The sequence below is a fragment of the Apodemus sylvaticus genome, chromosome 1 (assembly GCF_947179515.1).
Source record: "Apodemus sylvaticus chromosome 1, mApoSyl1.1, whole genome shotgun sequence".
In the NCBI taxonomy this organism is placed as follows: domain Eukaryota; kingdom Metazoa; phylum Chordata; class Mammalia; order Rodentia; family Muridae; genus Apodemus; species Apodemus sylvaticus.
In genome coordinates, this window is record NC_067472.1 from 20,910,350 (window position 1) to 20,924,607 (window position 14,258).

The window sequence follows — 14,258 nt, forward strand, 5'->3', positions numbered from 1 at the left end:
TGGGCTGGTTGCTGGAGAGATGCTAATCTTACGAAGGCCAGAGTTCCTAGCACCCAGTTAGGTGGCCCACAACCACCTGTAACTCCGGCTCCAAGGTGCCTGATGCCCTCTTCTGGCCTGGGTAGCACCTGCACTCACACATACACATATGCTCCCACCCCCATACAAAGATAAATAAAATTAAAATAAATCTAAGAAAGAGGAGAAGTAGATTGGGGCTGGGAGATGGCTCAGCACATAGAACTGATGTCAGTGAAGTTAGGATTCCCCGAACCCACGTAAGGCCAGGCAGGTGTGGAGACAGTCGCGGGGGTCCTCCAGGGCAAGCTCTGGGTTCCAGAAGAGAGCAAGGTCTCAGTAACTAGAGTGCAGGATGATGGAAGAAGACAGTGTCAAACTGTGGCCTCCGTGAGTGCACCTACACCATGAATGTACCACTCTCGGGCAGTAAGTGAATAAACAAATCAAACAGCAGTATGTCCCCGCCCCAAATGCCTCTTTGTTCCTTGTTAAAATAATGACCTAAATAAAGCTTATAACGTCGGGAGTTTGCTAACGGGGCTCAGCCCAGTGGTGTGTGTGTCTTCATTCCAATACGCTATTTTTATGAACCGTTTTCCGTGTCCACTGAATGGTTGGCCTGGGATTCCGAAGACACTTAGGAGATCTTGAAAACTTAACAGGTCTTACACTTGAGAAAAGAGAGGTTCAGAAATAAAGCAACTGCAAAGGGAGCCGTCCAGGTTAGGCAGAGGCCTGGGGCACAAGGAAACGAGCAAAACAAACAAACAAACAAACAAAACTACTTACTGTTAACTGTGTCTGAGCCTCAAAATTATTTGGACAAATTTTCATTCCAAATAAAATCCTGGTTGTCTAGAGTTCATGATTAGCAATTTAAGAGCAGTGACAGTAGATTCTTGTCCTTTTGGTTGTGAGCACAGCCCTTAAGGGCCAGGCCATCTCAACAGTCCAACAGCAGAGTCATAGAGCAAAGTCAAGAATGTATTCCTTACATACTGATGTCACAGATTAAATGGAAAACGGCTGCATGCAGCAAGTAACACAGAATATGATGAACTTTAAGAACACTTAACTTCCAGGATTATCAACCAACTAATGCTATGCATTTTTTAAAAATCACACTTTGTGGTGTGTGTGTGTGTTTCACAGTGCATTATTGTTATCATTATTATTATAGTTGATATAATTATAATATATAATTATCATTATATAATATCATTATTACATATGATACAATATCATTATTATTATAGTTAATATAACTATAATATAATTATTATTAGGGTCCAAATACCTAAGTCAAGGTAACATAGGATTCAAGATCTCCTACTGGAAAGTTTACAGAGCAGATATTGAGGAATCCTAAATATTGTCAAGGTTAAAGAGCATTTTCTATCAGAGGGGAGGAAGTAGGAGAAAGTATTGGCATCCATAGATATTTCAAACTAGTGGTGTAATCTCACATGCAGAACTGTTTTGATTCAGGCTATATTTTTTAACTGCTCAGGCTAAAGATCAGATTTCATATACAATTTTGAATTTCTCGACAAAGATTTAGAAAGACATCTGCACAGGCAGGCAGGCAGGCAGGCATCCAAGGCAGCAACAGTTACCGATAAGTGGTCTACAGTGTCTTCTGTGCACAGAGAAAGCCTTGCCAGTTCTCTGTAAGCAAAGATGCCCTCCTTAGCTTTCCGGCTCTGAGTCTCAGCATCAATGGCCCTCTTAAAGTGTTCTCTATCTTGGTCACCTTTTCCTCAGGGTGTCAATCTGCCTAAGCCTTTGAGTCTAAAGCAGCAGCTGTGAAGGTTAGGTGAAGGTCAGGTGTGATGCCCAACGCCTGTAGTCTTCCCACTAAGGAGGCTCAAGCAGGAAGATCCTGAGTTCCAGGTCAGCCTGGGTTAGCTACACAAGGGGACCTCTTCCTACTCCAGTTAGAACAACAGCAATGATGTTGTCAAATAAGGAGAAGTGCAGTTTCACAAGTACAAGCTATCACTTCAGGTTGAGAAGGTGTGTCTATCTCACACCTCCTTGGGATCCCCATTTGGTAGGTCTGAACAGTGAGGCAGGGCTAGGTAACCATGCTGCTTCCTGTCCTCCTTATTTTCTGGGATGATGGCAGAATACAACCGTGATGTGTGGATGTGCATTGTAGCCAGAGAAGGGGCAATACATTATGACAACAGGCATTCACAGGGAATATAGTTTTATCCACCACCACCCCACCAAAAGGCCTTTGTTCAAAGTTTAGAAAAAAAAATCATATCATCACAAACACTAGATACCTCAATTGAGAATCAGAAAAACAAAACAAAAACAAACAAACAAACAAACAAAAACAGGTACAAATTACCTTTTTACAAGCATTTCAACCTGTTCTAGGGAAGCTGGAAAATGATGGTATAAAAGGAAAAGACATGAGGGTAGGAAATAACCTTTCCTAAACCCTGTACTTAATGAGCTTGTGTTGAAGTTATCAAATTCAAATTATTATAATCATCTTGTGGGTTTAAGCAATGGTCTCCTTTCACTTTTTAAAAATAGAAATTAATTTTCCATGACTTTTGAAAGTTTGTGGAATAATCTTCAGATACTCCCAATGGATTCGAGTAGTTCAGAAGAGTCTATAAGTTTGCTGCCAGATTATTTTTCCATCATAGAGCAAGTCTTGGCAATCTGAGTGGGTACTCATTTGTTGTGATAAAATGCAACTTAAGGGAGAAAGGCTTTATGCTGGCTCGCAGTCAGTCCTTCTTGGTGGGAAGCCATGGTGGTAGGATTTTGAGTGCTGGTCATGTTGTGACCACAGTCAAGAGCAGAGACAGCAGAGTGCCTAGTAATGTGCTCAACTCTGATCTCCATTTTGTTCAGCCCAGTACTTCCATCTATAGGACGGCATGCCACCTACACTCAGGGTTGGTCTACCCACTTCAACCCTATCTAGAAAACTAGAGAACTGTGCCAGAGGTTAGCCTCATTTAGACAGTCCCTCACTAGCTTGTCTCCTAGGAGATTCCAGACCCTGTCGGGTTGACAGCTAAAATTGACCACTACATACAAGGTCCTTGATCTGTTCCGACAGTCACCAACTGCATGGAAGATTTATTCCTCTTTACATTATATCCATGTTCAGAACAGCCAGAATCAAGTTGAGGTTTGCTCTGGCCACCTGTCCACCTGTCCATTTCTTAAAGCTTCTCTGTTACAAAGCCAGAGTTTTGCAATGACAGGAACAACTGTAGCATGCAGGGTGATGTCACAGCAAAGATCTTACTTCCTGCAACAAAGCAGAGTGCTATCATGGGTCCCTAGCAGGCATGGAGTGAATTAAAGCTGGGGGCTCTCTCTCTCAAATCTAAATATTCAGAACTTAATTATTTTTAATTAAATATTCAGAAACTAAATATTCTGAACTAAATATTCAGAGCCCTCTATTTTTTTCAGTCATCTTGTATGAGCCTATTTAATTTCTCAGCTTTGATTTTATTGACTGAATATACACATTATGTTAAAAGAATAGAAACATTCTTAGTTCTTTCATTCTGAGGGTTACATCTTAGTTTTCTTATAATTATTTCCCTTTTTAAAATGCACAGTGACAGAGCTTCTTCTGCTGTTAAACTTTAGTAACAATAACGTCTCAGGGTCTCTTGTTTTGTTTGAGCTGAGTGGGATCCCAGCCTGCCTCTGGACCCTACTCCTACGTAGCCTCATCTCCACACCCCTGATCCCTGCTAATTGTCTCACTTTCTGCTCTTCCTCTGGACTACCATATGGGACAACAACAACAACAACAACAACCACCTCCTGTATCCCTTTCTCTCACAGGACACTCCTTGCAGATTAACTTAAGGACAGTGCTTTTCTAGCAGCCCTAGGACCCCCACAGGGAGAGCTATGCCCACTCTCTCCAGTGCCTGGAAGCAGCATCTGTATTCTCTGTCTCCACATGACCACGTGCAGGCCCTGACATCCTCCCTTCTAAAACACAGGCGCCTGTCCCTGTACCTGGGTTAGTCCTGAACCCAGAGTTCCCCTAATTGGTATGGCTAAAACTCTAATATTCTCTTCTCATCTCTGTTTCTTTGGTCTTTGCCTTTTTAAAATTTATTTGGTTTTGTAAGCATATTTTTCCTCCATGTACTCTGTGCATCACATGTGAGCTTGGTACACTCAGGGGTCAGAAGAGAGCCTTGCATCCCTTAGAACAGGAGTCATGGATGGCTGTGAGTGACTGTGTATGTCCAGGAAACTGAATCTGGATCCCTACAAGAACAAGTGCTCCTTAAAAATGTGCATGTGTGTGTTTATCTGCATAAATATATGTGCCACATACATGTACATGCAGTAACCATAGAGGTCTTAACTGCTGGGCGATCTTTCCAGGCCCATGATAAAGTCAATAAATCATCTAAGTTTTACACACACACACACACACACAGTTGTTATGATCCCTGCTGCAGCTTCCTACCCATAGCTGCTGCTTTAACCCTATCATTCCCCAAGCCTACCTCACAGCGGCTGGCTTAGCTTTTCAGAAGCAGCAATAGAGAGTCAGACATGGAGTCTGGCCACCAGGCCACCGTGATAAACAGCTGTCTCTCCAGCTCTAAGAGAATGTGTGTGCTGGTTCCATCCACAGCTGCTGTCCCATCCATCCTGTCCCTTTTGGGGCCTTGTGTTGTTACTGAAATCTTAACTACCATTCACCCCTGCCCTATCTCACAGTAACAACAACAACAAAATAACTCAGCTTTCTTTCTTTACATCCAAACTAGTAGAAAAAAGTAACCTTTTTGCTTTCCTAACCTCTGACTGTCCCAACCAAGTGTCTGGCCTCCCTCATCCATCATGCCACCAAGGACTTCCATCTTCTTATATCTATGTATTTATGTGTCTGTTGTGTGCATGTGCATGTGCCATGGTGTGCATGCGGAGGTCAGAGAACAAGTTATGGGAATTGGTTCTTTCTTTCCACCATGTGGGTCCTAGGGATAGAACTAAGGTCATAATCATTAGTGGTAGCCACCCTTAGCTGCTGAGCCATCTTGTGGCCTCAACCTCCAAGTGCTTTCTGATCGTCAGTGCCAGTGTTTCATGGGTGATGTTCATGCCTGTGTGGTGAGAGAACGTCAGGGGACTACCTGGCCTTCCTGTGTGATGCTGCAGTCTGCCTGGCCTTCCTGTGTGATGCCCCACCCCCACCCCCCAGGAAAAGGCAGCAAGAACTCACTGCTTGCCTGCCTTGTAAACTTCAGAACATGCCAACTTTCCAAAGCTGCCGAAATGCCAGTAGCCTGCTAACATGAAGCCAGTGATGGCTGCCTAACATGTGGCTAGTCTTCACACAACAGATTTGGGAAGCTTAGGATTTTGAAGACTTGTATGAACAATTTTTACATTGATCGGTTATTGAAATGAGAGCATTCTGAATTTGGTCTCTTTTTAAGCTGGGCTTGTTTCCCACTATGGAGCATACCACGTGTTTCCCAAAGGGATATCGGCATTTCCTGTTAGTGTTTTGAGACGTTCATTTATATCATTTATTTAGATGGATTGAAACTTCTCTCTCATACACACCTATGGGCATACAGAAAACCTAGTTTTACAGTCTCATTTTTATATGCAAATGAAACCATTTCTGCTGATTAAGGTTGTCCTCGTAGGTTCGTAGAAAAAAATCACCAACTTTTGGGAAAAAAAAGGTTAGCAGAACCAGATTCTGAGTCCTGAATGAAAATCTACAGATGAATAATAATTAACTATAACCAATGAGCAACCCAACATTGAAATATTGGTAGTGACTCATTTTATTTGGCTACCCAGAGGATCCAAAGATGACCATTGGATTTTGGAATTGAGATTAGGTGGTACTTAATTGTCCCCATTGAGTTGAATGTTTTGTCTGTTTGTTTGATTGGTTGGTTAAAAATTTGGGAAACAAGATAAAAATGTAATTAAAAATATTTTTGTACTCAGAAGGAAACTTATAATTTTAAATTGCAACATATTGGCAGCAGTGGTGGTGGAAGGGTGTTTAAAGAAAAAAAGAAAAAAAATGGCCAGGTGTGGTGGTGCTTGCCTTTAATCCTAGCACATGAGAGACAGGTGGATCTCTGTGAGTTTGAGGCCAGCCTGGACTATATAATAAGTTCCAGGACAGCCAGGGCTACACAGTGAAAGCCTGCCTTGAAAAAAAAACAATGAAGACAAAAATCAAAAACAAAAGACAAAGAAAAGGGAAAGGAAAGAAAAAGACTCAAGGCAGATGTGAGTTTGAGCGCAACTCTACCATGGGCACCGGAGCGGTAAAGAACCGCCTTCTTCAGACTGCTGTGAGAACAGAAGACACAATGCGCATGCACACACAGCCAGCATGTCCAACTGTGACTAGCGGAAGAGACGCATCAAAAGGAAAAAAATGGATGAACTACCCAAGAGAGTCGGGATACTTGGCTTTTAGCTTGTAGGAGATTTTCCTTTCTAAGTAGTCAGTCCCCAGACCAGAGATGGATAGACAGCTTGAGTTAAGGAGAGAATACAATGGTGCTCACTTCTGCCAAACAGTTACTTCTTTCGGCAATATTCATAGGAAAGACACAAGATCTCTTTACATTTCCATAATAAAAGTCCGCAGACCCTTATTCATTACCCACAAAGCACTCCATGAAATAAGGAAATAAGGCATGTGTTTGCATAACACATGAGGACCAGCAGTGACACCTGATGTATAAATACCTTGGCAGGGCAAAAATCCTGCACCCCTTCACTAAACAAAGTCTTGGGACAATAAGATGTGGTATGGCTTTCAAACCCAGTGAGCTATCTCTGTGTTGCAGAGTCTGTTTGGCCATCAGTGGAAAGGTTTGTGGTTGGGAAAAAAACCAACGTATGGTCTTGTCCCCTGCCAACTTCTTGGTTACAGAATATTATACAACAGTGGTAGAGGCTGGAGAGGTTAACTTAACTGCCTAACTCAGAGGTTGAGAGCAGAGGGCCCCAGGTTGATTACCAGCACCCACACTGGAAAGCTCACCCCTGGTTGCTTAAACACCCTCTTCTGGCCACCATGTTCCCTGTACTCGTGTGCACAGACCCACACATACACATATAACTGACTGCCAAATCAGTTGTATAACATTGCAAATGTATTAAATTCCATTCAGGGGTACTGGGCTAGATGTAAATGTGGAAAATTTTATGTTACATAAATTTGAACATTAAAAAAACACAAGACTCTAAAAGATGCATTAGAGGTTATATTTTCCCAGTCCTGGGTGGTAACTGTAGCTTTCTTCCTAGATGTGTATACTACTATCACATGCTGTCCCCTGAATGCTTATGTGTGCATCTGCTTTTCAAAACCCTCTGGCCTTTGTGTTCTACTTGGTAGTATCTTGGCATCACACAGGGACATACACTGTGCTTGTTTCCATTCCTATCTTCAGTCGATGGTGAGTCACCTCAGCCATAGGAGCAGGTGAGCTCCTCTGCAAAGACTCTTTGGTTTTAGCACATATTCATCTGTTTTAGAAAATTCTCCTATCCAGAGGGCAGGCTTGGAATAGGTTTTGTCTCCACTCTCCAAAGGCACTGCATGGCTTTATTAGGAGACATGGGGATGGGGTGTCCCAAAGCTCTGGCTGAGACAGTTCCCGAATTCCATCTTTCAGCCAGCTCAGCTTAGACAGTGTGGCACTCGGGACTCTTAGTTCTTTGAGACAAAGTCGATATTGTTCTTTTATGAAGCATAGATCATGAAAGTTGTGATCCCAAGCTCAAAGGACAAAGGAGGAAGGTAACTGGAAAAGACAAGAGAGTATCACCAGGAAGTTCTTGCGGAAGAGGGTGTTGAGTGTCCCCAAGGAAAGGCCTCAGGTAGCCTCAGAGGCTTCATGCTGGTCTAGACTGTCCAGGGTAAGCAGGGAAGGGTGACTCAGGCCTCCCCCCGCAGGGAGGAACCCGCTCCTGGGCAGGCTGTTTTCTCTCTCCAGCCAGCAAATTCCAGCTGCTCCTGCTATACCGCCTCTTTCCAGAAATATGAAGGCTTGCTATAGATGAACAGGCCTGTGATGGCCACAGCGACCAAGACCAGGGAGAAGAGAACCATGAGGCTGATGTAGGTGGAGTGAGGGAGCGGCGGGGACACTGGCTGCTCAGCTGGGATCATGTTGGTCAGGTTAAGCATGTAGCCCAAAGTCCACCCTGCGTTGCTGTCTTTGATCTGTGAACAGAAGGGGAAAATCTTGTTGTTTGTGGTCCAAAATGATTATTTGCAGTATTCATGTAACCCCACCCACATAACACTGAGTAACCAATAAGAAGAGAACACCTTGTATAGCTTATGCTCTAGATTAACTTTATATGCTACACTGGGAATGATGTGGGGGGAAAATCAAAGTAAATGATTAAAGAGAGGTTGGAGCCTCACTATTTATAGTCTAGAGTGTCAGAAAGCCTGGTGCTTGGCTGTCCAGTTCACCCAGTCAGGAGCACTTAATTCAAACAGACCACAGGAGGTCAGGTTTCTTTCTATTTCATGAGTTGAGGAGCTAAGTGAGAGGTGACAGGAAGTAGGGAAAAGATGAAGGAATAATGGTTGGCTCTAGTCTCTTACATCCTTCTCAGGCCAGAGAAACCACAAGGGTCCAAGGCTTCACGGGGCGGGGGGGGGGGGGGGGGTAAGGAGGGGAAATAATTCCAGCAAGTCGCCTTTATAAAGTCGGAAGGTTGTATACCCTCTGAGAAAAGATCCTTATTAAATTATAAAGCAACCTCTGAGCCTCTCACCTTTAGAAAAATAATTTTCAGTCACTCAGAACTTACAGGAATATAGGTGGTATTTGTATAACAAGTGTGGAAAGGTTTTATTACAAAAGCTATTCATGATGACATAGAGAAGTTAGTAAAAACAGACAAGCCTAAAGAGACTCCTGCACCCCGTGCCACTCAGGACTTCTGGTGTCCTCTCTTCGTGACATTTCCTTCTTGTCCTCTGTGAACATGTTGATGTTGTTTTTATAAAAACAAGTAAGTATTACATTGTATCTGGATAATTCACTTGGAAATACTTAGTGAACACTGCCCCCTTAATATATTTCTGGATCATCTCTAAATATTCTTACCATCTTTTAAAACACATGTCAATGTAGACTGCCTCTCAGCCATTTCAACCAATTACTTGGTATCTAAGGAACGGAATGATGGGACAAAATGCTATGCATGCTTTTAGGGCTTTCAGCACATACTGTGCCAATTTACAATACTCCTTTCTTCCAAACCCTGACCCATACTGACAATAATATGCAAAAGGACTATTTTTTCCTCTCAGTGTGAGATAGAAACCTTAAAGTGTCCAGATTTAGGGGACTCATTACCTGGATCTAAAGGCAGCAGATCACTCAATAGCATTAATTCCAAGAATATAAATAAAGACTACCCTGCATCTCACCCAAATCTACGAGAGACCCTTCTAACAAAAGGAACAGACTGCCCGAGCAGAAGGAAGTCTGGGATGTTAAAATAAGGAAACGGTTCCTTTAAATGAGCAAGATCTGCGAGGAAGTCAGTAGTCCCCGAGAGTGTGCACGGAGCTGCTACAGTCCTGATTCCAGGCTTTGGTTGGTCTGAGAGCGCTGTGCTTTAAAAGCCGGTAAATCCATTTTAGGCATTAGCAACACAAAGTACCATTTTGTTTCCCAGCAAGCATGGGTCATAGAGCTGCTTGTTTCCTTACTCCTGGATGCCTGCAGGTGGCGCTGTGGCAGAGCACAGCAGGGAAGTTATTTCCTGGGTCTCGCTCTAGGCCAGGTTGCCAAGCAACAGCCCCAGCAGCAAGGATGATAAGAGACCAAGTTTTTCATTTCCTGGATCACAAAGGAGGCCTTGGGGGGGGGGGATTCTAAAGCCAGGACAGTGGCTAATGAAGTACTATTAAATGAATGTACTGTCTCTTTGAGTGCCAGTTACAGTTCTATGTGCAGAACGGTGAAACTGTGAATCCCCATCATTAGAGACAATCTACAGCTGCCTGCTGTTCCCATAAAGGCTTGACACAAATGCCAGCCAGTGAAATGGTGAAACAGGCATCAAGCCAAATCAAAACTCATCGAGTAGACTCCCACCGTTTCTAAGTTCAAAATTGCTTTGTCACCAACTTCCACACCCCAACAGATTCCCAAGTTACCTTGCCCATAAAATGAATCTGGTCCCAGGAATTGCCTGTGAAATTATAGCCTTGCAGAAGGAGAGAAAGGATGTAGGCTCCCGAGAAGCAGTATTCACTCAGGTACTTCTCCTTTATTGTAGGATAAGATGTCTTTACCTAAAGGAAAAATGGAGGAAATATCAAACCTCTACAGCAGGCCACTCTCTCTGGCTCCTTCTCATCACTAGACCCAGTGAAGAGACAAGGAAGTGCCCGCCCACATGGCTCTGAGGCTCAGGCTCTATCATAGGCTGTGGGGATGGTGCATCACTCCTTCAGAGGCCGCAGGGTTTTAAGTTCGAGTCTCCAGAGGAAGCTTTTCTTCCTAGGGGCTCTCTGTGAGAGCAGTGAATGTGCTAGGGGAAAGGAAGTTCCTTCGGTCTAGGAGTTTCAGAAACAGTTGGTCTCAGCATCTCACTCCATCCCTTATTCAACAATCATGTTAGCCGATTAAAAGCTGTAAGAGCATCATCTGTGGATCTCTGTTCAAGCAGTCTCTTACACACCATTCAGAGTCGTTAGAGCTTCTATAGGCATCTGAAGGAGATGATGTCCAATGGAATCTTGTCACTAAGGTTAGCTGGGAGGACAGCATCAGCATCCCTTGGGAAGGGTCCAATCTTCTCCCCAGGGTTACCAACTCAAAATCTGCATTCTCACTGACGATTCTGTCTCTCTGTCTGTTTTTTACCCCACCCCAGCCACCATCACACCATCTATGTTCATCAAGGAAGTTGGTACTTCCCTCTCCTCCTGTCCTGTCTTCTCTGTCTGGTTTTGGTAATAGTGTAATGCTTAACCTGCGGAGTCAGTTTGGAGGGATCACTTCCTGCTTGATGTATGGAGCACCTGCTGCTGGTTCTTCCTTAAAGTTTAGCAGAAATTCATAACCCTTTCCTTGCTAATCAAATCAGTAATATAGTACAAAAAAAAAGTACCATGATCAGGTTTGGTTTCATTCTAAAGATGTGAGAACGGTTCACCATATGGAAATGAATAAACATGACATAGCATGTAAATAAAAGCAAACACAAGAAATCACCATATAGTCATCTCAACAGGCACATAAAACCCCGTTGATAAAGTCCAGAAGTCCATTCCTTCTGATAAGAGCCCTGAAGGAATAGAAAGAACACACGGAGGCTACCCAGCGCAAAGTACTGGCCAACATGGTATTATACAGGGAAAACCTGAACGCACTGCCTCTGTCCACTCTCTCTGGTCACCAGCACAGCACATATGTTTTGAGTAAATAGACAGCCAGAGAAGGAAATGAAGGGAAAGAAGTCAAAGCGTTCCTATTGCAGACACGCCCATCATGCCTTATTCTTTTGATCTAATACTCACTAGAGCAACAGAAAACACTTCCATGTTACAATTTAGTCAAAGTAGTAGAATACAAAAATAAACACGCAAAAAAGTCAGTAGCTTTGCTGTATACTAAAAATGATCTTACGGGGCTGGAGAGATGGCTTAGCAGTTAAGAGCACTGACTGCTCTTCTAGAGGTCCTGAGTTCAACTCCCAGGCACCACATGGTGGCTCACAACCATCTGTAATGGGATCCGATGCCTCTTCTGGTGTGTCTGAAAACAGCTACAGTGTACTCATGTACATAATATAAAGAATTCTTTCAAAAAATGACCTTATAGACAAAAGAAATCAAGAAAATAATCCCCACTCACAGTAACCTCAAACAACAAAAAACCAGCCTAGGAATAAACCTGAGCAGACAGCTAAGCAAAGGTGCAATAACAATGTCGCACTGAAGACAACGCTGGCTAGGAAGCCCTCCCACCACATGGATCAGCGTAACCGTGCTGTCGATGGATCCCTGACATGCTATGGGCAGAGCAGAAATCAGTGTTGTCACGATCAGAAAACAGTACAAAGGTCCCTCAAAATGTATCAAGTGGTTGTGCATGACCCAGCAATTCACTAGTGTGGGGATATCTGAAGGAAATAAAATTAATTCCAGAGAGATACTTGTAGCCTCATTTATTGCAGCACTATCCGGAATAGTACAGATAGGGAATTAACCTATGTTCAGAGAAAATGAGGCTATATGTAAAATAAAGTGCTAGTTAATCCTACACACAACACGTGCGTGCACACACATGCACACATGCACAGGCACACATGCACACTGTTCTCACACATACACATACATACACACACACACACACACACACACACACAAACACATGTGCATGCAAAGAATAACATCTTCCATTTTGTACAATACAGGTGAACCTGGAGATTATTTTGTTAAGTCAAAGAAACCAAACACAAAAAGGCAAATACTGAAAGAACTTTCTCATATGGAATATTAAAAGGTTAACCATTCATAAAGAAACTCATCATTATATAATTAATAGAGACTCAAAAAAGATTTCGTTGCTTTGAGACAAGGAACAGTGGTTATCAGAGAACAGGAAAAGAACAGGTACAGAAAGGAATGGCAGGAGGTTGGTTAGGAGGTGAAAGGTCATTGACAGACAGCCATAAGCTCTGTTCTTCTCTTGCAATGACAGGTTTACTTTAATTAGCAATAACAAAATACAGATTTAAAAAGGTTGTTGAATGCTGTCTCCACAAATAAATGAGACATGATTAAGGTGAAAATTATGACCATTATTCTAATAAATGTATGTGCATGTTGCAAATATAACATTGAAATATCCCATTATATACCATACTATAAAAATATATCCATCAAAAATAAAATAAAACAATAGAAAAAACACCTTTTAAAAATAAAAGAAAGACTGATTGGGGGGCTTTTGGGATGATCTTTTTTTATCCTGCATAAAGGGTAGATGTATCTGATTCTTTCTTAATTTTAACTGTAAAGTTCGTGGTAGCCACCCTGTATCCATGACAACAGAACTGAAGAAGCAATGGCTGAGTTAGAAAGAAACAAGTAACCCCATGTGAGCAGCTACTTTGTTGCAAAGCTGTGTTAAGTGAGAAATGTAGGATGCTGCTCGAGCGTCATAGTCATCGAGGGACAGTGATGAAGGCATTCCTGGGCCTACTCTCTGGCCTCTTCTAGCACATTGGCTGGACCCATGTCAAACCAGCGTAAGGTCGGGTGCAGACTCACACCTTCCATGACACTGAGGATACGGGACCAATTTCACAATTGTGGTTTCTGGTCACTTACCTCCTCCCAAGGTTTTGAGCAAAAATTTTTTGTTATCTCAGTCATTTTCTCTTGAGAGGAGACACTGTCGTTTGCAATCTTCTTAAAAAAATCCATCACAAAGTAGAAAGCAGAAAAGGCCTGTGGGAGCAGAGAAAGGAGTTTTAGGCTGCGTCTAACACGCAGGGACAAGGACTCAAAGCCTCCCAGAGCTCAGCCCCAGCTCTAACAATAAGGGAACCCTCTACTGGCAATCCCTTGCTGCAAATAAGCTATCCACTCCAATTTCAGCTAAAAATAAACCCAGCAAAAGTTTCTTTAAAGATACACATTGTAAATATTTTTATATAGAACTCATATCTAACAGCAAAAATAAGTAACTACTGCATTAGCCCATTTGTATGGTTAAGTTTTTTTTAACCCTGATTTCTCCAGCACTCCCAGTCTAAACAGTTGCCTGGTTATATAGTGGGCATTCTGCTTTTATCAGCTTTCTAAGAAAACAACAAAGAATGTTAACTCAATACCAAATTTATCTATAAGCGAATAAAAATGTGTAACCAAAATATATTGAGAGGATTTTGACAGCGTTTAGATGAAGCCGTGGTAAGCACATTTGTGGAAACAGAAACAGGCTCCACATTTGGGACCAGGAACCTGCCCCGAAGCTGGCCGCTTGCCTGATCCCTTCTCCCGATTCTGTATTGTTCTGTCTTGTTCCTCTGTTCCAACTTGCTTGTATGCTCACCAAACTCTAGGGTTTAGCTTGGCTCTTCCCTCGCAAGAAGCTTTATAGAGATGGGGTGGTGTCAGGACCAGGGTCACTTTTCTCAACATCTGTGTCTGAATCTACCTTCCAAACTTTTATCCGGGCTCAGCC

The 14,258-nt window shown here is 42.7% G+C and overlaps 1 protein-coding gene across 2 annotated transcripts in view; it reads right to left on the reverse strand.

Annotated features, from left to right (window-relative positions):
- Positions 1-6,216: 6,216 nt before the first annotated feature.
- The window catches only part of Entpd1 (ectonucleoside triphosphate diphosphohydrolase 1), a 79,649-nt gene continuing 71,607 nt past the window's right edge, over positions 6,217-14,258 (reverse strand). For both annotated transcript variants that reach the window (XM_052186238.1, XM_052186247.1), the window contains exons 8-10: positions 13,400-13,519; positions 10,214-10,351; positions 6,217-8,251 (exon numbers count right to left, since the gene is read on the reverse strand). In XM_052186238.1, coding sequence (XP_052042198.1) covers positions 8,045-8,251; positions 10,214-10,351; positions 13,400-13,519 — 465 coding nt within the window. In that variant the 3' untranslated portion in view covers positions 6,217-8,044. The remainder of the gene's footprint in view (positions 8,252-10,213; positions 10,352-13,399; positions 13,520-14,258) is intronic.